At 39.9% G+C, this 25,649-nt stretch overlaps 1 protein-coding gene across 1 annotated transcript in view; it reads left to right on the top strand.

Annotated features, from left to right (window-relative positions):
- Positions 1-25,348, top strand: part of LOC115223223 (delta-aminolevulinic acid dehydratase) — a 41,387-nt gene extending 16,039 nt beyond the window's left edge. The window contains exons 2-9 of the mRNA XM_029793704.2: positions 9,095-9,242; positions 11,527-11,662; positions 14,193-14,276; positions 16,465-16,609; positions 18,082-18,169; positions 19,999-20,085; positions 21,689-21,818; positions 24,634-25,348. Coding sequence (XP_029649564.1) covers positions 9,095-9,242; positions 11,527-11,662; positions 14,193-14,276; positions 16,465-16,609; positions 18,082-18,169; positions 19,999-20,085; positions 21,689-21,818; positions 24,634-24,704 — 889 coding nt within the window. The 3' untranslated portion in view covers positions 24,705-25,348. The remainder of the gene's footprint in view (positions 1-9,094; positions 9,243-11,526; positions 11,663-14,192; positions 14,277-16,464; positions 16,610-18,081; positions 18,170-19,998; positions 20,086-21,688; positions 21,819-24,633) is intronic.
- Positions 25,349-25,649: the final 301 nt, after the last annotated feature.

Consider the following 25,649-nt stretch of genomic DNA (forward strand, 5'->3'; position numbering starts at 1 on the left):
AGACGTAAAGAAATATCGGTTGTCAAGCGGTGGTTGGGTGAACAATCACAAACACACACACACACACACACACACAGAGTTTCCGCCTACCAAATCCACCCTCAAGGCATCAGTCGGCTCGGGGTTATAGTAGAAGACACATGCCCAAGGTGTCACATCGTGGGACGATATTTTCCCGATTATTTTAAAATTTAACGACCAGCGGTAATTAACACACCGAAAACTCTAATTAAAGTATCTTATAATGCTATAAACATGTTAGGAATATTAATTAATTGAAGTAGGAAGGCAGTTGTCTTTTAGCTTCGATCGGCTGGAAATGAGCTGAAAGCTCGTCCAAGTCGTCCTTCTCATAATTCATCGGTCATTTTATTTCCTCACAGTTGACCTTGTATTCACTTAGAGGAAATCGTCATTTGATATTGTTATTGTTGCGTAGCCACACACCCTTTCTTTCTTTCTACTCAGGCCCTCTCTGATCAAATTCGTTCCAGTTACGACCACTCCTTTTTTTTTGTTTTGGTTTTGTCCTCTCTCTACACAGCAGGATGTAATTTCCATATTTCTGTTTGATCGAGCGACCAGGCAGAGGATTCGCTTTTGTGAGTGTGCGTGTTTCAGGACAGTGGGCTACAAATGAGTGAAACCATTTGTAGCCCACTGTAATAATAATGATTTCTGTATCGATCACAAAAGGGTTTACAGCCAGAAAAAATCATTATGGACGGTACAGGACAAAACATAGAATGTGCGTATGTGTTGTGGGTTTTGCGTGTAAACAGTTTTAACGTAAAAAACAAAATTTTAATGTGTAATCGTCGATAATAATAATTCTTTCAAATTTTTAGCACAAGGCCAGCCACTTTACTGCGATAGGGTAATCGATATTACATTCACCCAGTGCTTGACAAGTACTTTGACTTATCGACTCATTGGCGATGAAAGGCAGAGTTGACCTTGGTGGGACTTGAACTCAGAACATAAAGCCGGAAGAAATGTCATTGAGCATTCTGTCCGGTATGCTAAGAATTCTGTCAGCTTACCATCTTTATAATAATAATAATAATTTTTTTGGCGATCTTTCGTCTCTAGTCGATTTCCGTAAATTTTTTTTTTTTTTTACATATGGGCTTGCGGGAACTTTTGAAGTAATATACATACATATACACATACACCGAGTAAAAAATTTCAGTTATCTCTTTCTTTGACACGCACTAACAGAAGCACTTCACTTACACAACATACTGTCTGTCTCCCACACCCCATCAAACACACACACACACACACACATACACACACACATGTACATCAATGCTTCCCCTGGACGGTAACTTCAAAAGAACTTCCCTCGTCATACAATCGCTTTCTCTTAGTCTCTTTCACTCTCATTACTTCAAAAGTTCCCGCAAGCCCATATGTAAAAAAATAAAAGTTTTTTACGAAAATCGACGGAAAGGTCTACTACAGACGAAAGATTGCCATTTTTTTCTTAAAGTAAGCCCTTTGTGGTCAATAAAGAAATTATTATTATTATTATTAAGGCATCGAGCTGGCAGAATCGGTAGCACGCCAGACAAAATGCTTAGTGCATTTCGCCCATCCTTAGACATTGAATGGTTATAGTACAGTTCTACTAACCCCAAGATTGCGAGTTCGATTCCAAATAATAATAATAATAATGATAATATAAAAAAATACCTTAGGAATGAGAACCCAGGTTCGAAATTTCCCCAAGACACCTGATGAAGGCTGGAGGGCATATCAGCCGAAACGTTGTGTTAACAACAATCAAGATGAGGATAAATATCTGTCAAATGTAAATAATGTTGAATGGTTATGTTGCTCCCGTAGAGTAAAATAGAAATTACATTGGTCCACCGGCAAAAAATGTTCCAATACCACTGGTCTAATGTGTAACCTATCCTGCTACACTGACTGACCAATTATCTCGTGGAACTGAAAAGTGACCAGCAAACTGGACTGAAGTTCCTTGTAATTTGAGGAAGGATGGGTCAGCCAATTAATGAGTGTAATTAATGAGGATCATTATTCATGTGAGGAGGCCTGGCCTGTTGGTCACTCTGTTGTGAGGACAGTAATGAAGGCCACCGTGCATGTAATTGATATGTCATCTCTTTGGTCGGACTGTTACCCTTTAAGGGCTCAAAACAGGTGCAGGTGTATCTGTGTGGTTGAAACGTTTGCTGCTTAAACCAGATGGTTTCAGGTTCAGTTTTCAGACCCACTTTGATACTTTCAACAAGAGTCTTCTACTGTAGCAGTATTAGTTTTATTAGTATTTATTGTAGCAATTTGAGCCTGGGTCAGCCTTCATTTGATCAGATCAACACTATCACCCATAATCATCTCCTGCTCTCTCTCCCTCCTTCCCCATCTCTCTCTCTCTCTGCACATGTAATATATATGCATGTAATTCTATGTACATGTATGTATATTTAAATGTATATATATGTGTACTCAGTCATTGGATTGCAGCCATGCTGTGGCCACTGCCCTGAAAGGCTTAAATGAACAAGTTGACCCCTACTGCTTATGTGTCTATTTTTTCTTTAAATCCTGCTATACTTAGTCTGTTGATCTCTTTTGCCAAACTGCTAAGTCACAGAGATATAAACACATCAACACTGGTTATCAAATGGTGATGGTGGACAAACACAAGTTTAAAAACACAAACATATATATATATATATATATATATATATATATATATATATATATATATATATATATATATATACTCTTTTACTCTTTTCAGTCATTTGACTGCAGCCATGCTGGAGCACCACTTTTAATCGAGCAACTCGATCCGGGACTTATTCTATCGGTCTCTTTTGCCGAACCGCTAAGTAACGGGGACATAAACACACCAGCATCGGTTGTCAAGCAATGCTAGGGGGACAAACACAGACACACACACACACACTCGTATATATATATACATATATACGACGGGCTTCTTTCAGTTTCCGTCTACCAAATCCACTCACAAGGCTTTGGTTGGCCCGAGGCTATAGTTGAAGACACTTGCCCAAGGTGCCACGCAGTGGGACTGAACCCGGAACCATGTGGTTGGTAAACAAGCTACTTACCACACAGCCACTCCTGCGCCTATATATATATATATATATATATATACACATATGTATAAATATATGTTTATATATATATATATATATATAGCTTCTTTCAGTTTCCATCTACTGAATCCACTCTCAAGGCAGTAGTTGGCCTGAGGCTACAGTGGAAGTACTTTTGGCCAAAGTACACAAAGTAGGTTTGAACCTGAAACCAAGTGGTTGGGGAGCAAACTTCTTACAATACTGCTTAGTCCCACATCAACTCCGGTACCACAGTAGTGGTCGATTACATTGCCCCCCCCACCCCACCTCCCCGCATGCTAATGATTCTGCCAGTTTGCCGTCTTCATAATAATAATAACAATAATAATAATAATAATGGTAATGATTATATATTATGGCCTAATGTACTAATGACTTGTTTATTAGCTGCAAAGGTTGTCTGTGTCTTATGAAAACGTCATACAGTAGCTTTCTAAAAACATGTTGACACACATATGCCAGAAATGGGGGTGGCGGAGGTGTCGTAAAATAAAAAAAAAAATCTGTAATTACAGCACGAAGCATATCTAAGGGTGTAATGTTACATACTTTGGAGTAAGTTTATTAATAATGTCAAAAATCTCTGTTGTAATTGAGACAAGTCTCTCTCTCTCTCATCTTGCCGTGTCTCTTAATGCCAACCAGACCGCAATAGAGTACACCCTCTTATAGAAATTGTCTCTTTCATCTTTCTATACCAAACACAAGGCTTTTGTTTCGGGGTTAAATAATAATTATCACAACTTTTTTTTTTTCTCGCCATTTAATTGTCTTGCTTCTTCCAATAGCTTCAGGCCATGTTGTAAGGAATTCCACAGTTTATAGCTATTATTTTTTTGTTTCCATTTTTTTTGCATCAGTATGGGTGGTCATGTGTTTTGCTTGGAAATATGTGTGAATTTATTATTATAATAATTATTATTATTATTATTATCATTATTATCATTATTATCATTATTAAGGTTATAAGGTGGTGAGCTGGCAGAAACATTAGCACACCTTGTAAAATGCTTAACGGTATTTTGTCTGCCATTACGTTCTGAGTTCAAATTCTGCCGAGGTCGACTTTGCTTTTCATCCTTTCGGGGTCGATAAATTAAGTACCAGTTACGCACTGGGGTCGATGTAATCGACTTAATACATATGTCTGTCCTTGTTTGTCCCCTCTGTGTTTGGTCCCTTGAGGGTAGTAAAGAAATAGGTATTTTGTCTGTCTTTACGTTCTGAGTTCAAATTCTGCCGAGGTCGACTTTGCTTTTCATCCTTTCGGGGTCGATAAATTAAGTACCAGTTACGCACTGGGGTTGATATAATCTACTTAATCTGTTTGTCTGTCATTGTTTGTCTCTTCTGTGTTTAGCCCCTTGTGGGTAGTAAAGAAATAGGTATTTTGTCTGTCTTTACGTTCTGAGTTCAAATTCCGCTGAGGTTGACTTTGCCTTTCATCCTTTCAGAGTTGATAAATTAAGTACCAATTGCATACTAGGGGTTGATTGAATCGACTGGCCCTCTCCCTCCCCACCACCCTCCAAAAAATTTCAGGCCTGGTGCCAAGAGTAGAAAAGATTATTATTAAGGCGATGAACTTGCAGAGTTGTTAGCACTCTGGGAAAAACACTTACCAGCATTTCTTCCATCAAATAAGTACCAGTTATACAGTGGGGTCAATGTAATCAACTAGCCCCCCCACACACCTTCCCCCAAAATTTCAGGCCTTGTGCTGATAGTAGAAACGATTAATATTATTATTATTACCTCTGCATTAGCGAAGGTGGAGGTATTATTTTCAGTCATGTTTGTTTGTCCATGGACAAGATATCTCAAGAACCGCTGGATGGATTCGGATGAAACTTTCAGAGATGATTGGCCTCGTGACTGGCACAAACTGATTAGATTTTGGGATCAATCCGGTACCGGACAAGGATGCTGGATTATTTTTACTGTATTTTACTTAATTTTTGAGAGCGGTGGGGCTACAGCAGAAAGCTCTTTCCCCCAATGTACTGCAAAGTAGGACTGAACCTGAAACCGTGGCTGTAACCAAGTCTGCACCTTCCTTAGAAATCTCACTCCCTTCTCCTTTCCCTCTCTCTGCCCCTCTCTCATCCCCTCTCTCTCTGTGCTCCTCTCTATGCCCATATTTAGATCACAGTGAACTTAGTATATTAGGTTAGAGATTAAGATAGCCTCTACTCTCCTTCCTCTGCCCCTCCCTCTCCAATTTAATTGACCCAGAGAGAAGAGGTTACAGCAAGGAAGATTATATATATATATATATATATATATACACACACACACACAATGAGAGAGTGGATGCTGAGCTAGGTTGGCAGATAAATTATTCTAAAAATAGTCGGACCTCTTCACTCACCTCATTATTAAGAAGACTATTACTTCTCTGTTTGTGATAAGGAGTGACTGACCCTTGCGCTTAACTACATTCCACTTGAGGCTCGCGTAATGGCAGTGGTTGTGGTGGTTATTGTTCTATTCGAGGAGATCAAGAGAGAGATTATATAGTAAAGGGGAGTGGAAGGGGTTGGGGGGGGGGCTTTTATGTGGCTGTTTTTCTCCCTTTTGTTACCCTATTTGTTTTTTCTGCTTTGTCAAAAATACACCCACATGCATTAACACATGTGTACACACAGCTGTGTGTACACACGCATGCACACGTATGCACATATACATTCATACTCTGTTATTCTTCAGATTTACATAGTTCTTTTACGCATGCACACACACACACACACAATTCCTTGGGGCTATTTGTCCAGAGGAAGATAGGCCACTTGGATTGTCACGATTATTATTATATATATATACTATATATATATATATATATATATATATATATATATATATATATATATATATATATATATATATGGAGCAGGAGTGGCTGTGTGGTAAGTAGCTTGCTAAACAACCACATGGTTCGGGTTCAGTCCCACTGCGTGGCATCTTGGGCAAGTGTCTTCTGCTATAGCCCCGGGACCGACCAATGCCTTGTGAGTGGATTTGGTAGACGGAAACTGAAAAGAAGCCTGTCATATATATGTATATATATGTGTGTGTGTTTGCGTCTGTGTTTGTCCCCCTAGCATTGCTTGACAACGATGCTGGTGTGTTTACGTCCCCGTCATTAGCGGTTCGGCAAAAGAGACCGATTAGAATAAGTACTGGGCTTACAAAGAATAAGTCCCGGGGTCGAGTTGCTTGACTAAAGGCGGTGCTCCAGCATGGCTACAGTCAAATGACTGAAACAAGTAAAAGAGTATGCACACACACACACAATTCTTTGGGGCTATTTGTCCAGAAGAAGATAGTTAGGCCACTTGGATTATCCCAATTATTTATATATATATATATATATAAATATTTTCAAAATAAGAATAGTTTTTTTGTGGTTTGGAATTTAACTCTTATTTCTAGCATGATGGAAAACCACTTGGTGGCTTTCCCTCAGTGTATAACTCTTATACACACACATATATAAATATAGATATACATAGATATATTCAAATAGATATGCACACACACACACATACACACACACACACACACACACACACACACACACACACACAGAGGGTTGGCCAAAAGTCACCCAACAGTAAGCCAAAAATTCCATAAATACTTAATATTCAATTTTATTTATTCATTCCAATTTGAATGCTGCGAGTAAAATCACCGTTTTTTTTGTCTTTTCAACATTTGTATATTTATTAGTGAAGAAGTCTCATAAAATAAGTTTTTGTTTTAATCTTGGAATTTGAATGGTTTTGATTTACTGTCAGGTGACTTTTGGCCAACCCTGTATAGGCACGTAAAAAGCACCATCCGTTCGTGGCCGTTGCCAGCCTCGCCTGGCCCCCGTGCCGGTGGCACATAAAAAGCACCATCCGATCATGGCCGTTTGCCAGACTCGTCTGGCACGTAAAAAGCACCCACTACACTCATGGAGTGGTTGGCGTTAGGAAGGGCATCCAGCCGTAGAAACACTGCCAGATCAGACTGGGCCTGGTGCAGCCTTCTGGCTTCCCAGACCCCAGTTGAACCGTCCAACCCATGCTAGCATGGAAAGCAGACGCTAAACGATGATGATGATATATGTAGTACATTACATTATTTACATTGGACAGATATGTGTCCTCATCTTGTTTGTTGTTACCACATTTCGGCTAATTTACTCTCCAGCCTTCATCCAACCCTGATTTCTCATTCCTAATGTATTTTTTGCTGATGTTATTATTATTGAACTCAGAATCTTGGGGTTAGTAGCCTGCGCTCTTAGCCATTACACTATATGCCAATGGACAATTATAGAGTGAATTTTTGGGCTTATAAGCCTAAAATTTTTGTATCCTTCCTTAATACCAGTTCCCATATTCTATTCATATCTGCACTATAAATGAGAACCCAGAGTTGGGTTCAAAATTACCCCAGGGAACCTGATGAAGGCTGGGATGTAAATCAGCCGAAACATTTTGGTAACAACAAATAAGATGAGGACACATATTCGTCCAATGTAAATAATGTAAAAAATTCCTCATCTCTAAAAAATATATATATATATATATAGAACAGTAGTACATTATGATGAAAATAATTTTACATTGTTGAAGGATTTTTTAATGCATTTGGTAGAATAGAAATTTATAATTCACTGTGTATACTATTCTTGCTAAAGAGTAATACACACACACACACAATGGCTACTTTTCTGTCTCCATCTACCAAAACCACTTCCAAGGCAAAGGTTGGCTTGAGGCTATTGTTTTAATCTTGACCACAGTGCCAAACAGTGGGAATGAACCCAAAACCATGTAGTTGAAGAGCAAACTTCTTTACTCTCTTAGCCTCGTCTGTGCCTTTAATCTGCTTTCTTTACTCTTTACTCTTTTACTTGTTTCAGTCATTTGACTATGGCCATGCTGGAGCACCGCCTTTAGTCGAGCAAATTGACCCCGGGATTTATTCTTTGTAAGCCCAGTACTTATTCTATCGGTCTCTTTTGCCGAACCGCTAAGTGACGGGGACGTAAACATACCAGCATCGGTTGTCAAGCAATGCTAGGGGGACAACCACAGACACACAAACACGCACACACACATATATATACATATACATATATACGACAGGCTTCTTTCAGTTTCCGTCTACCAAATCCACTCACAGGCATTGGTCAGTCCGGGGCTATAGCAGAAGACACTTGCCCAAGATGCCACGCAGTGGGACTGAACCTGGAACCATGTGGTTGGTTAGCAAGCTACTTACCACACAGCCACTCCTGCTTTTTACTTTTTTTTTTTTTCTTTTTGCCACCTTGCAATTTTTGTATTTTGTTACATAAGCAATCGGACAATTTGCCTCTTCACACAGAAAGAAGACCCTCTTTGTTACTAGCAGAGCAAACTCCCTCCCAGCCTTCACCACCATCACCACCACCACCACCGTTGCTAATTAGGTCACCTCATTTACAGAAACCTCTCAACTACCTCCAGTGAGCCTTCTGGGCATTTGTAAAAATATAATTACTTTCATGGGGCCGGGTCTTGCTGTTCACTATTCTTGTGCATCTGCTGCATATGAGATCCTTCTTATTTTAACCCATAAAGCACTGGGATTTGCATTTACATGGCAGGGACTGCTGAGCACATCTTATGAAAATGAGACCACTAGACACACACAAAAACCAGAAAATAGTTAAAATATCTTCTTAGTATATAATGGTGGCAAGTTTTATTTCATCTAAAAAGTCATTAGTTGAACTATTTAGTCCTCTTGCATTCTGGTGGGTATCTGAGCATTTGAGTAACATTGGACCCCCAACAAACACCCATAAATTAAATGCATCTATCTGAGCCATGATCATAACCTGTTGACCTGTGCCTGATGGCCACAAATGTTTTTCTTCTTGTAATGTTTGTTGTTGCTGTTCTTGTTAACTGCAGAGATGGAGAAGATACAGAGGATCCAATTCCAAGCATGCCAAACCAGTGCCGATATGGTGTTAAAAGACTAAAAGCCGTTCTACAGCCTCTCGTTGATAAAGGTCTTCAGGCTGTATTAATATTCGGAGTACCAAGCAATTTACCTAAGGTAAGGGGTCAGTTTTGTTCCATCATCATCGTCATCGCCATCATCATATGTATGAGATAGAGTGCGTTGGGGCAGCTTTTCTGTGGATAAATGCTTTTCCTGTTGCCAAAGAATATTGGGAATTAAGGCTCCTGCTCGTACGAGAGTAACAGTTGTTTTACAACTGTCACTCGATGTCAAGGTCACACACACATGCACATAATAGTAAACACAAACAGTGTTTAAAGAATTCTTATAACTAATATATATAATATATATATATATATTAGCTGTAGAAACTCTGCCAAATCAAGATTGGAGACTGGTGCAACCACCTGGTTCGCCAGCCTTCAGTCAAAATTTTCCAACCCATGCTAGCATGGAAAGCGGACGTTAAACGATGATGATGATGATGTGTGTATGTTCTTGATAATCTTTTAGAACAAGTAGTTATACACCAATTACACTACTTTTTCCGGCCCGGGTCAAACAGTATAGTTTAAAGGCCATGGACTGACGATGTGAATTTTCAGAGGCCTCTCCCCCACTTTCGCGAGCGCGCATTTTTCTTGTCATATATATATATATTTGAACACAAGAGAAGCAACCTTTAACAGGCAGCTTTACACGCTAGAAGAAGCAGTCAAAATGACCAAAACCACATTTAAGAGCAATTTCAAAGGGAATGGAAAATAGAAACTTTTACCTTATTTTTTTACAGTCATACCTAGGTTTCAAATTTTATTTAACGAATAAAATAATTTGCTAGGTGAAATTCTCATCAGTGACTGCACCATAACATTAACATATAATTTAGAGACCAAATAACACATATCTCATCATTATATGAAAAGATGCCTAACTAATCTTCTGAAAATGCTAAAATCATATATGTAAAATATATAGGGAAGCGAGCCTTTTTAGAAATTTCACTACCAGTGGCCTAGCATATATAAAAAGTCAATAGACAACGTATTCTCAATATAAAATAGTGTACATTTAAACACAAGAGAAACTGCCTTTAACAAGTAACTTATATGTGTGTGTTTGTGTGTATATCATCATCACCATCATCGTTTGTCTGCCTTCCATGCTGGCAGGGGTTGGACAGCCAAGTAGAAGACTACATTAAGCTACTGTGTCTGTTTTTACATCTGGGGTGCCCTTCCTAACACCAACCACTCCATAGAGTGGGCCGAGTGCTTTTTACATGGCACCAGCACAGGCAAGGTCAGTTTTGGCATGGTTTTTACAGCTGGATGTCCTTCAAAATGCCAACCACATTACAGTGTGGACTGGGTGCTCTTTAAGTGGCACCTGCACTGACAGGGTCACCAAGTAACTTGCAAGACAAAGATCTTTTGAGGGTGTGGGGGCATTGGAAGAGATGATCTTGTGTCAGATAATGAAAGGTTAGAGTGTGACAGAAAAACTCTTATCACACTCTAACCTCCATGTGTGCATGGGTCAGATGGAATTTAGTTCAGGTGTTTTCTACAGCTGGGATGTCCTTCCCGTCACCAACTTCACCTACTTCCGAGCAAGGTAATATTTTTCTAAACCAGATATCGCATGATGTCAAAGCAAGGAGATAGTAACACACACATGCACACAAAAACATATGTGCGCATGTGCAGTGGGCTTCTTTCAGTTTCTGTCTACCAAATCTGTACAGAGCTTTGGCTGACCTGGGGCTGCAGTAGAAACACTCGATCAAGGTGCCATGCAGTAGGTCTGAACGGTTGTCTGTTTTGGCATGGTTTCTACGTCTGGATGCCCTTCTTAATGCCAACCATTCCACAGAGTGTACTGGGTGCTTGTTTGTGTCAGACAGAATTTTGTTGAGGCAGATTTTCTTCTGCTGGATGCTCTCCCTATTGCTAACCTTCACCTGTTTCCAAGCAAGGTAACTTTTCCTCATAACCAGATGTGTTTCATAGAATATTGGGAGTGAAGAACACTGCTTGCACGATGGAGACATTCGATAACAAATATCATGTGATGTCAAGGCATTGTGACAGTAACACACACACACACACACATGATGGGCTTCTTTCAGTTTCCATCTACCAAATTCATTCACCAGTCATTAGCTGGCTTGAGTCTATAGCAGAAGACACTTGCCCTAGATGCCATGCTGTGGGATGAAACCCAGAACCATATGGTTGGGAAGCAGATTTCTTACCACACAGCCATGAACATCAAAACATCCACTTTCTCTCTTTCCTCATTGCTTTTGTATATCAAAAAAAAAAAAGACAGAAAAAAGAAACCAACTTTCATTTTATCTCTTCTTTTTCACTAGGATAACATCGGAAAGAGTGCCACATCACCAAACACACCAGTAATTATTGCTCTAGAACATCTACGGAGATGGTTCCCACGTCTGCTGCTTATCTGTGATGTCTGTCTTTGTGCCTACACCTGTCATGGTCATTGTGGTGAGTCTCATCTGTCATTAGTCAACCCAAAGATCAGGTACCTGAGATGTATCCGGGGTACCACCCAAAGTTTGTCATAATTTTTAAACTGTCCCTCAACTACTAATTTTTTTCCTTCATCACCATTTCTCATCCTTTTTATCATGTTGGCATAGGTTTGATGGCTTCACATGAAATGACAAGCCGGAGGGCTGCACCAAGCTCTGGTGTCTCTTTTAGCAGGGTTTCCATAGTTGGATGCCCTTCCTAACCCCACCCACTTCAGATTTTGTTTCGGTCATTGGATTGGGTGCCAAGCTGGGTACCTACCACTTTGAAGGGTTTAATTAAACAAATCAACCACGAGACTTATTCTATCAGGTTCTTTTGCCAAATTGTTGTTATGGGGACATAAACAAACCAACACCAGTTCTTCTCGAGTTATGCCGACTCATAAGGTCCAGTTTCATGGCGTGTATATTCGCACCTGGACAGGACGCCAGTCTGCTGCAGGACTGCTCATTTTTGCCAGCAGAGTGGACTGGAGCAATGTAAAATAAAGTGTTTTGCTCCAGAACACGTGTTGCCCAGTCCAGGAACTGAAACCACTATCTTACGATCGTGAGTCCAACACCCTAACCACTAAGCCATGTGCCTCCAGTTGTCAAGTGAGAGAGAAATATAAACATAAACACATATGTATCATCATCATCATTTAATGTCCATTGTCCATGCTAGCAAGCTGGTGGGGAGCTGCTCCAGTCCCATTTGGCATGGTTTCTATGGCCGGCTGCCCTTCCTAATGCTGACCACTTTACAGAATGTGCTGGGTGTCTTTTACGTGTCATATGTGAATGAATTTGGTAGATGCAGACTGTGTAGAAACTGATCCGGGCTTCCACACCATTTGTATCTACCAAAGGTTTTGGTCAGCATGACGCTACAGGAGAAACCACTTGCCCAAGATGCTATGCAGTGGTTGGAGGCAAACTTCGCACACAGCCACACCTCTGTCTATGTGTGTTATCTTGTAGCTTTGAGATTTCAATGATGTGATTTTGATTGTTTATTTTTAGATTGACATTGTAGGGTAGGTATGAGAGGCCAGATTAGGCCAGTTTGAGCTTAAAACAAGGTTAGGGTTAGATTTTATCTTTAAACCAGTCATATCCAGCCCAAATATTCTAACTTAGCAGCTTGGCAAAATGAGACCAATAGAATAATTACAAGCCTTTGAAAAAATAATTACTGAGGTTGATGTGTTCAACAAAGACCCTTTAAGACAGTGTCCCTGTGTAGCTGCAGTCCTGTGACTGAAACACATGTAAATGATTATATGTGTCAGCCTCGCCTGGCCCCCGGTCCGTTGCCAGCCTCGCCTGGCCCCCGTTCCGGTGGCACGTAAAAGCACCATCCGTTCGTGGCCGTTTGCCAGCTCTGTCTGGCACCTGTGCAGGTGGCACGTAAAAAGCACCATCCGATCATGGCCGTTTGTCAGACTCGTCTGGCACGTAAAAAGCACCCACTACACTCACGGAGTGGTTGGCATTAGGAAGGGTATCCAGCCGTAGAAACACTGCCAGATCTGACTGGGCCTGATGAAGCCTTCCGGCTTCACAGACCCCAGTTGAACCGTCCAACCCATGCTAGCATGGAAAACGGACGCTAAATGATGATGATGATATATATGGGTAAAGACCCCCTTGGGATGGTACCTAGAACCTTCTGAGGCACAACTCTGGGCACAGTTGTTTGTGGGAAAACAGCAGTCACCCATGCATACCAAACTTGCTTCCCCATACCACTAATGTTATCCTAGGGAAAGGCAAAGGCCTGTACTGCTTGGCACCAGTGACATTACAACTTATTTCTACAGCTGAGAGAACTGGAGCAACGTGAAATAAAGTGTCTTGCTCAAGAACGCCACACAGCTCAGTCTGGGAATCAAACTCACTATGTCATATATATATATACACATACACATATATATATATATACATACATGCAGGAGTGGCTGTGTGGTAAGTTGCTTGCTTACCAACCACATGGTTCCGGGTTCAGTCCCGCTGCATGGCATCTTGGGCAAGTGTCTTCTGCTATAGCCTCGGGCCGACCAATGCCTTGTGAGTGGATTTGGTAGACGGAAACTGAAAGAAGCCTGTCGCATATATGTATATATATATCTATGTGTGTGTATATGTTTGTGTGTCTGTGTTTGTCCCCCCCACCATTGCTTGACAACCGATGCTGGTGTGTTTACGTCCCCGTCACTTAGCGGTTCGGCAAAAGGACAGACCGATAGAATAAGTACTGAGCTTACAAAGAATAAGTCCCGGGGTCGATTTGCTCGACTAAAGGTGGTGCTCCAGCATGGCCGCAGTCAAATGACTGGAACAAGTAAAAGAGTAATACACACATATACATACATACACACAAACACATACATGTTCTCTTTGGTTGAAAATGTTTTGTTTAGCATCAAATATTATGAAGAACTGTTTCATTCTATGTCTTCATCAGTGTTTTTTTTTTTTTTTTTTCTTCTCCCCAGGGGTCCTCAACAAAGATGGTTCTATCAATAATGCTGAATCTATTAAACGATTATCGGAGATTGCTGTTACATACGCTAAAGCAGGTAATGTCTTAACCCTTCCTTTACCTTGTTAACACTTTCGTTACCAACCCGGCTGAAACCGGCTCGGGCCCTGAGTACAAATGTCTGGTTTTCATAAGTTTCGAATTAAAATCTTCCACCAAACTTTAGTCGCAATTTATGTTCCTAACACTAGCTGAATGATAACTAAGTTATTTTACTAAATTCTTTGTTATATTTAACCCTTTAGTGTTTAAACCGGCCATATCTGGTCCAGATATTCTACATGTTTTATATTTGAACTAGCCATATCTAGCCTCTCACACCTAACCTACATTGACATTCTAAAGATAAGCAATCACATCATCGAAACCCCAAAGCTATAAGATAATGCTTGATTAATTCAAAACAATTTGAGTGAAAAAGTATTACATTTAACAGAGTAATCTGAACACTAAAGGGTTAAAGTAATTAAAAGAAACACAGAGCATCTCAAAATAAATACAGTAACGAAAGGGTTAAGATTCTTCTTACACCCACCACCCACTTGGTCACTCATATGCGCCCTTCATTCAACACGTACTCTCATTACACCTTTAGTGAAGACTGTTCACCTCTTTCCTATCCAACCTTTTGACATCATTATCGTTATTTTATAATCGCTGTTGACGTCATTATCGCTATTTTATTATCGCTGTTAACATGCGTTTTTCCATGCTTAGTATCAGCTGGAGAGAGTTTATTGAGGCAGATTTTCAACAACTGGATGCCTGCCCTTTCTGTGGCCAACCCTTTCCTGTTTTCCAAACAAGGTGATATTTCCCAGTGGCCAGGCATGTGTTTTGCAGAATATTAAAAACAAATATCAATGGCATTCATTTCCAACAATCACATGATGCCAAAACAAGGAAGACTCAAACATATACTTACATGCATATAAACATATATATATATATATATATATACATATACATGCATTTATATATATACACACATACACATATATATACACATATGACACACACACACACACATAATATACATATATACATGCACACACATAAATACATATACATGCACACACGTGGAGGCGCAATGGCCCAGTGGTTAGGGCAGCGGACTCGCGGTCGTAGGATCGCGGTTTCGATTCCCAGACCGGGCGTTGTGAGTGTTTATTGAGCGAAAACGCCTAAAGCTCCACGAAGCTCCGGCAGGGATGGTGGTGATCCCTGCTGTACTCTTTCACCACAACTTTCTCTCACTCTTACTTCCTGTTTCTGTTGTACCTGTGTTTCAAAGGGCCAGCCTTGTCACTCTCTGTGTCATGCTGAATATCCCCGAGAACTACGTTAAGGGTACACGTATCTGTGGAGTGCTCAGCCACTTGCACGTTAATTTCACGAGCAGGCTGTTCCGTTGATCAGATCAACCGGAACCCTCGTCGTTGTAACCGACGGAGTGCTTCCATCCATACATGCACACAAACACAAATTATGTTTTACGTGTGCAGCATTGTTGCATCTCAGTAGATAGATTTATACGCCACCTATATACACTTGAGGTGAACAGTTTGAGTTTGTCTTGAGGGCAAAACAAGAATACGGTGCCAATGAGCTGAAATAACGGCAGACTATATGTCATTTTCATTCATCTGCAGGACAATCCAAGTATGACCTTCTCCTAGCTTTTAACTATGTTTTGCTTTTCAACACACATGCATTATGTGACAATGATAATATATATCACGTCTTGTGAATTTCATTTTCTTCCATATTGTTTATAAACTCTACGGACATGAAGGAATTTCTAAAGTAAACCTAATGGCATATACCTCAGTACTATTGTTGACATAAGGTAGCCGAATACTGTGAAGAGGCTTTAAACAGCATACTACAAGGTGTATACACAAATATAAAATTACACACACACACATATATATATAACAAATTTCTTTCAGTTTCTATGTAGCAAATCCACTCACAATGCTTTGGCTGGCCCTGGGCTATAGTCAAAGACACTTGCACAAGATAATACCCTATGTGGCTGACTCTAAAACCATTTGGTTAGGAAGCAGACCTCTTAAGTACCCAACCATGTCTGCAGCATCTATAGAATGCTAGAAATACTATGATAATCTTTGATTGTTTCATGTAAGGAATCGATGAAAAATCCGTTTTTGTTTTGTCTTCAAAATCTATTTCACTGTTTTGTAATATTTAATATTCTGCAGGCTGTCACATTGTCGCACCATCTGACATGATGGATGGGAGGGTTGGAGCCATTAAACGGAGTTTAATAGAAAATGGTTACGGTAGCAAAGTGTCCATCATGAGTTATAGTGCCAAGTTCGCTTCTGGTTTCTATGGCCCTTTTAGGTAAGTAAGACTTATTTAAACGAGCCATATATGGCCCAAATCTTTTCTACCCCTTTTTATGTTCAAACTGGCCAGATCTGGCCTCTCACACCTACCCTACAGTGTAATTCTAAAAATAAACAATGACATCAAAATCTCAAAATTATGAAATAATGCATGATTAATTCAAAACAATTGTTCAAGCTCCCATGTTGGAATCTTGGTACACCTTTCCATTTTGGATTTTTTATATATATATATAACGTAGACACCCACACACTGGGCTTCTTTCAGTTTCCGTCTGGAGCTGTAGCAGAAGACACTTGCTCAAGGTGCTTGGCAGTGGTACTGAACCCAGAACCATGTGGTCGAGAAGCAAACTCCTTACCACATACCCACATCTGCACCTGTTAGGTTTGTGTGTTGTGTATGTATATATATATATATAAATATAAGAGAGCGACCACTATGTGGTCTACTCTAGTGCTAAAAATAGATCCGCTATGGAATAGCCACTAAAATTGTCACTAAAATAGCCACTAAAATGTTGTGGTATTTCTACTCGGAGACAATTTTAGTGGCTATTCCATAGCGGATCTATTTTTAGCACTAGAGTAGACCACATAGTGGTCGCTCTCTTATATTTATGTATAAATTTGGATTGTATTCCCTGGTTTTTTATGTGCTAAGCCACTTGGTGTTAAATTGATGGTATTATTAAATTAATATCAAATTTTTCACCCTCATTTATGAATATATATATATATGACCTCAGTCGAACTGTCCAACCCATGCTAGCATGGAAAACGGACGTTAAACAATGATTATATATATATATATATATATATATATATATATATATATTTGAGTAGTTGAATGTCGAATTAACCGATACCTGGGTAGCAAATTCACATCAGCAAAAAACACGGTTGAAGTTACGTGCCTAGGGCATATCTTACGTGCTTTCATGTGGAAATTTGTATTACTGCTATGGGCTCCGTGTGAGCAATCATCTGAAAGTTTTTTGTGCATTTTGATGTTGACATAAGTTCCTTGCTTTTCCTGATGAGAAAGTGGCATAATGTACTCCTTATTCCTTCGCAATTAGGAATATGCAGCCTTCGAAACATATGTCGAAAATAAAGGAATTTTGTTAATTCGTCGTTCAGCTCCATTCTTTCATATATATATATATGTGTATATTGTGAGTGTGTGGGGGTTAACTTTGCTAAATACATATTGTTGTAGAATATAAGCATCAGTGAGGAAGCTGAGAATTAAAAAACACTCACTTTATGGACCAGTTCCTTTACATCCAGTTAGTCACTAACTAGTCACTCTCTTCATCAGAGATTGACTCTGGAAACCCCGTTACCAAAATTCATAAATCCATGCCTCCTCCCACCCACCAACCCCCAACCATCTCCCACATCTCCAGCGATGTCCTTCTTGTCAAAAACTACCATCGTCATTGTTGTTTCTTTTCATTACAGAGATGCTGCCCGGTCTGCTCCGTCTTTTGGTGACCGACAAAGCTACCAGTTACCCCCTGGTGCCCTCGGACTTGCTGACAGAGCTGTTGTAAGTATAGTCTCTCTACACTACTCTTTCATGGCGAGCTGGCAAAAACGTTAGGAACGCCGGGCGAAATGCTTAGTGGTATTTCGTCTGTCGTTATGTTCTGAGTTCAAATTCCGCCAAGGTCGACTTTGCCTTTCATCCTCTTGGGGTCGATAAATAAAGTACCAGTTTTCGCACTGGGGTCGATGTAATCGACTTAATCCCTTTTTCTGTCCTTGTTTGTCCTCTCTGTATTTCGTCTGCCGTTACGTTCTGAGTTCAAATTCCGCCGAGGTCAACTTTGCCTTTCATCCTCTTGGGGTCGATAAATAAAGTACCAGTTTTCACACTGGGTCGATGTAATCGACTTAATCCCTTTTTCTGTCCTTGTTTGTCCTCTCTGTGTTTAGCCCCTTGTGGATAGTAAAGAAATATACTCTTTCATGTTTGTCTCTCTCTCTGTCTTGTTCTTTCATCCTCCCTCCCTCCCCTCTCCTCTCTCTCTCTCTCTCTCTCTACTCGTTTCTATCTTTCTCTTTTCAATATTCTCTTTCCCAACTCTTGTGTTTTGACTGTGTCTTTCTCTCTACTTCTTTGTCTTCCTCTCTCTAGTCTTTCTCTTTCTCTACTTCTTCTGTATGTGTCTCTATGTCTCTCTACTTCTTTCTGTATCCAATTTTCTCTTTTGTTACTCCTATGCATAAGTATATATGAGTATGTGTGTGTTTGTGTCTCTCTCTCTCTCTCTTTGTCTCCTTTTCATTTACCTCTCTTTCTATCATTCTCTCTCTCTCTCTCTATCTCTTTTTCTGCTTTGTGTCTCTCTCTCTCTCTCTCTTCCTTTGTCTCCTTTTCATTTACCTCTCTTTCTATCATTCTCTCTCTCTATCTCTTTTTCTGCTCATGTGCTTGAATATAAGTCTGTCTTATATTTCTCTCTGTCGATGTGTGTGTATATCTTTGTTTACATCTCTCTCTCCCCAATGGTTTTCATAATCATAGTCGGTGATATAGCTTGCAGCAGGCCTTGTTCCGTACGCAGCATTGAAATGTCAACAACAATGACAAAATATCAATGTCTGTCATTCAGAGAAGGGACCTGATGTGAGTTGTCTCCTTTGAATGTGACTTACTTTCAGGTGTGCTTTTACACTTAGGTGCATTGAAAATATATTCTCTTACCCCTATGACAAAACTGACCCACAAACTAGCAACACACGCTTTATGTGTTTGTGGGGCGCAATGGCCCAGTGGTTAGGGCAGCGGACTCGCGGTCGTAGGATCGCGGTTTCGATTCCCATACCGGGCGTTGTGAGTGTTTATTGAGCGGAAACACCTTAAAGCTCCACGAGGCTTCGGCAGGGGGTGGTGATCCTTGCTGTACTCTTTCACCACTCTTTCTCTCACTCTTTCTTCTATTGGCCTGCTCGCTTAGCCAGCAGGGTGGCGTCATTCGAAGGTTAAAACAATGCGAATGCATTGTGACCAGCGATGTGTAACAACATCTGATGGTCTGGTCGGTCACGTGATCACGTGATATATCTATATATATATATATCACCGCGACCGACCAGGCTATCAGATGTTGCTACACATCGCTGGTCACAATGCATTTCACAATGCATTTCACATAATAATTATATTGTCTACGAAAGCGATTCACAAGGCTTTGGTCAACCCAGAGCTCTAGTAGAAGACACTTGCTTAGGGTGCCGTGCTGTGGGAATGAACTCAAAATCATGTGCTTGGGAAGCAGTTGCTTTAACCATATAGCCACAATTACACCTCTATACCTATATGTGTTTGTTCTGTGGGTAATTCTTAAAATCTTTATCTGTCTGTTTGTCTAGGAGCGTGATATTGAAGAAGGTGCTGATATGATTATGGTGAAACCTGGTTTGCCATATTTAGACGTAGTACAACAAATTCGGTCAAAGGTGAGTTCTTTCTCTTCCGGTCTGTTTGTGCATCTTATCTGTCTGTCTATCCATCTCTCTCTCTCTCTCTCTTTGATACAAGTTTTCTCTGACCAGCTTAATAACCGTTTAGCATTTAAACCATTTAAACTGGCCCTAATATTCTATGTGTTTTATGCTAAAACTGACCAGATCCGGCCTCTCACACTTCCCCTACAATGTCATTCTAAAAATATACAATCACATTTACACTTTTGGAGTGGTTGGCATCAGGAAGAGCATCCAGCTGTAGAACCTTGCCAAATCAGATTGGAACCTGGTGCGGCTCACCAGATAACCAGTTTTCAGTCAAACCGTCCGACCCGTGCCAGAATGGAAAACAGATGGTTGACCCTTCAGCATTTATACCAGCCATATCCAACCAAAATATTGTCCCTTTTTTTCTGTTCAAACCAGCCAGATCTGGTCTCTCACACCTACCCTTCAATGTCATTCTAAAAATAAACAAGTCACATCATCAATATCTTGAAGCTATGAGATAATGTATGAGCGTCCATGCTAGTGGCACATAAAAAGTGGCACACTACACTCTTGGAGTGGTTGGCATTAGGAAGGGCGTCCAGCTGTAGAAACCATGCCAAGTCAGATTGGAACCTGGTGCAGCTCCCTGGCTTACCAGTTTTCAGTCAAACCATCCAACCCATGCCAGCATGGAAAGTGAACATTAGTTAGTTAGTTAATTTTTTGGCTCAAAAAGCAAAAAAGCAAGGCCATGTAGGAGGACATGGAGTTATGTACAGGGTGGTGTTCATGTAAAGAGGTCAGGCCACTTGTGGTCAAGGGAGACTTTGAACTGAGCGGTCGTCGGCATCTTCACCATCTCGTCCGGCATCATCATCATTGAAATCTTGAAGCTGCAAGACGATGCAGAATTAATTCAAAACGATGTGAATAAAAAAGCATTATATTCGAGAAAGAAACCTAAATGGTTAAGTAAACAAGTGGGACTTTAAGCAAATTCCCACTGTAAAAGGTTTGAGGGGTTGCTCCCTAACTGAAAATCGGACTTTGGCATTTTCTTCTGCTGATATACTCTCTTTTACTCTTTTACTCTTTTACTTGTTTCAGTCATTAGACTGCGGACATGCTGGAGCACCGCCTTTAATCGAGCAACTCGAACCCAGGACTTATTCTTTTGTAAGCCCAGTACTTATTCTATCGGTCTCTTTTGCCGAACCGCTAAGTAACGGGGACATAAACACACCAGCATCGGTTGTTAAGCAATGCTAGGGGACAAACACATACACACGCATATATATATATATACATATATGCGACGGGCTTCTTTCAGTTTCCGTCTACCAAATCCACTCACAAGTCTTTGGTCGGCCCGAGGCTATAGTAGAAGACACTTGCCCAAGATGCCACGCAGTGGGACTGAACCCGGAACTATGTGATTGGTAGACAAGCTACTTACCACACAGCCACTCCTGCGCCTATGAAAACATGAAAACATTTTTTGTTTGTTTTTTTTTCTTTATATATTTCTATTTTTTAATCTTTTGTCTCCTCCCTCCATCTTATTATTAAATCGCTATATTGTTGTTGTTGGTGTTGTTTATAGTATCCATCACATCCGTTAGCTGTTTATCAAGTGTCTGGAGAATATTCTATGCTGCATTATGCCGCTAAGGCAGGAGTCTTTAATCTGAAGCAAGTTGTCTTGGAGACATTAACTGGGATGCGACGTGCAGGTAAGTTTTTTTTTTTTTTATCTTATTTCTGTGGCTTCTATCTTTATAGAATCATAATTGGTTTTGGACATCCATGCACACACACACACACACATATGCAAACATTGAAATGGACTTCATGACTATGACGAGATGGTTTCAAGACTTGTGGAAAAATGTTCTATTGCCAAGCTATCCAATCCTTCCGTACATTGCCAAACTTTACTACTACTATTGCTACCACCACCACCACTACCACCACTAGTTATAATGATGCTGTAGCTATTACTCTGGGTGTCTTTATGTCCTTGTAACTTAGTAGCTCAGCAAAAGAGGCTGATAAAATAAGTACTAGGTTTAAGATGTAAGTCCTAGGGTCGATTTATTCGACTTAAAACCCTTCAAGGTGGTTCCAGCGCGATCAGAGTTAAATGGCTGAAACAAGCAAAAGAATATATATATATATATTGTTGTATTTGGGGATGGTCATGTTGCTAGTTTGGCCAATGAAAACTCACACATATATATTTGTTCACTTGCTTGAGCTTTATTTCATATTAATTCTATTTCGGCCAGAGTTCTTTCGTCACACTTTTGTGAGCTCATCAGTTTTTAATTCAATGACATTTTTTATAAAAAAAAATATAAATCTAACTCATTTTCCTTCGTTAATTACAAGTCATTAACACATGGTTTTTAATTTAGGATACATATCTAAATATTATTTTATTTATATATATATATATTATATATATATATATATATATATACAAAATAATTAAGGAAAAGTCATTAGGGATGAGGTGCTAATGAGTGCCTGTTGTCTTTTCCTCATTTGCTTTCCTTTTTGGCTGAAAGAACTCTGGCTGAAATAAAGCTGAAGCAAACGAACACCAAAGATATGTATATATATATATATATTATATATATATAAATATATAAAAGAGAGAGAGAACGAGCAGAAGTTACTTAATCAAGGTGTCATTGCGCTGGGCCGAATTTGGAGTGAAGAAAGAAATGCAAAGCTGACCTCTGCTGGCGTTGGCACTTCTAAGTCAAGGGGCATAACTCGATGTTTGCAGATATTTTTGTCAGTGTTCTCTTAACTGACATAGTCTACCAACAGCCAATCGCTTCTGTTTTAATCATCATCGTCGTTTTAACGTTCACTTTTCCATACTTGCATGGGTCAGACGGAATTTATTGAGGTAGATTTTGTATGGCTGGTTGTTCTTCTTTTCATGTTGCTTCTGTCCACTTGGCTGTAAATGGGTAACTTTGTGACAAATTGGTGTACAAGGGTGAGATGGGGATTCAGCACAATCACTCAAACCAATGTCTCACAAGCCTCGTTTTGTATTTGATGAAGGCACATGCATGGCTTAGGGGTCAGGCTTAATCCACAATCATAAGGCTATGAGTTTGACTCTTGGCAGCACATTTTGTCCTTGAGCAAGACACTTTATTTCACATTGCTCCAAGTCCACTCAGCTGGCAAAAATAAGTTTTACCTGGAATTCAAAAGGGGCAGCCATGTTACAGTATATCTCTGTGAGAACTACATTATGGGTATATGCGTCTGTGGTGTACTCAGCCACTTGTGTGTTAATTTCGCAAGCAGGTTCCATTGATTGAATTGACTGGGTACACTTATTGTAACTGAGAGAGAGAGCAAGGCCTTCAGCAATCAAAAGTACTGTAAATCCCAGCTGGTTGGTATTAGTTGTTCAACCACATCGAGATATACATCATCATCATCATAATCATCATCATCTTACGTCCATTTTCCTTGCTGGCATGGGTTGGATGGTTTGACTGAAAACTGGTAAGCTGGGAGGCTGCACCAGGCTTCAGTCTGATTTGGCATGGTTTCTACGGCTGGATGCCCTTCCTAATGCCAACCACTCCAAGAGCGTAATGGGTGCTTTTTATATGTCACCAGCACAGGTTCCAGTTACGAAACACCCACACTGGCCATAACTATGGTCTTACTTGGCTTGATAGGTCTTCTCAAGCATGGTATATTTAAGGCGGCGAGCTGGCAGAAATGTTAGCACGCCGGGCGAAATGCTTTGTGGTATTTCGTCCGCCGCGGCGTTCTGAGTTCAAATTCCACCGAGGTCAACTTTGCCTTTCATCCTATCATCATCATCATCATCGTTTAACGTCCGTTCTCCAAGCTAGCATGGGTTGGACGGTTCGACCGGGGATCTGGGAAGCCAGAAGGCTGCACCAGGCTCCAGTCTTATCTGGCAATGTTTCTACAGCTGGATGCCCTTCCTAACGCCAACCCTCCGTGAGTGCTGTGGGTGCTTTTTACGTGCCACCTGCACAGGTGCCAGGCGAGGCTGGCAACAGCCACGGTCGGATTGGTGTATTTTATGTGCCACCAGCACGGAAGCCAGTCGAGTCGGCGCTGGCATCGGCCACGAGTCGGATAGTGCTTTTTACGTACCACCAGACCAGGGATCCTGGCTGGTTCAATTCGATTTCGATTTTGCTTGCCCCAACATGTCTTTGCAAGCAAAGGGGGCTTTCAGGGTCGATAAATTAAGTACCAGTGACGCACTGGGGTCGATGTAATCAACTTAATCCGTTTGTCTGTCCTTGTTTGTCCCCTCTGTGTTTAGCCCGTTGTGGGTAGTAAAGAAATAGGTATATTACCAAAGATCTCGGTGGTCTCCCGCACTTGTCACTGCCTCCGTGAGGCCCAAAGTTCAAACTGTGCTTTTGATGTTTACTACTTCAGTTATTCTTTACATTTGTTGCCATTTCAGTTTTCCCTGCTTGTTTATCCTTCTTTACACCTGCTCTGTCAATTTCTTTCTATTTACAGGTGCTGTGATGTTGATTACGTATTTTGCACCTGACGTCTTAGAGTGGTTATCTGATCCCTGCAAGAAGTGAAGAACAAGACATGCGCCATTTCACAGCAGCACAGACACAACACAAAACCATCCATGTTGGGCAGTTAATGATGTTGATGAGGAAGCAAATCTTCATTTTTGTTTGTGTGTGTGTTTCTCTGTTTTCCTTCACTTTATTTCATTATCTCATTATCATTTACAACAACAACAATAAAAAAAAACATTCATTTAAAAGGATTTTTTTTTTAGTTGGTGATGGGTGATACACTTTATATTTTGTTCTTCAATGACATTTTTTATAAAAAAAATATAAATCTAACTCATTTTCCTGCGTTAATTACAAGTCATTAACACATGGTTTTTAATTTAGGATACATATCTAAATATTATATATATATATATATATATATATATATATTATATATATAATGATTAAGGAAAAGTCATTAGGGATGAGGTGCTAATGAGTGCCTGTTGTCTTTTCCTCTTTTTTTGAGTAGTTTATTTAAATTAAATTTTGTTTAATTATTTTAATTTTTCCCTCTCCTATGTCCCTCCATGCACTTCATAAATTGTTGACATACATTAGTATTCTAGTTTTTTATGTACTTGTATAATCAAGTGACTATATCTTCCCTCACCCCTGTCTTAGACCATACCCCTCCGACTCTGGAAATCTTACCCCCTTCCCCCCGAAAAAGGTTGGTCTTATCTGTGTCTTATTCAGAGAAGACACTGATATATAATTTAATTATATATATATATATATATATATATATATATATATATATATATATATATATGTGTGTGTGTGTGTGTGTCGAAAGTAAAAATATTTGATTACACTTGCGTTAAACTCCATTAATTTATTCATATATATATATATATGTATGTATGTATATATGTATATATATAAAATTTAATTTACTTGAAAAAATTTTTTTTACAATCTTATTCTAGATGTTTTAAAAATATTAAAGGATTA

Source organism: Octopus sinensis, linkage group LG22, assembly GCF_006345805.1.
Source record: "Octopus sinensis linkage group LG22, ASM634580v1, whole genome shotgun sequence".
Taxonomy (NCBI): domain Eukaryota; kingdom Metazoa; phylum Mollusca; class Cephalopoda; order Octopoda; family Octopodidae; genus Octopus; species Octopus sinensis.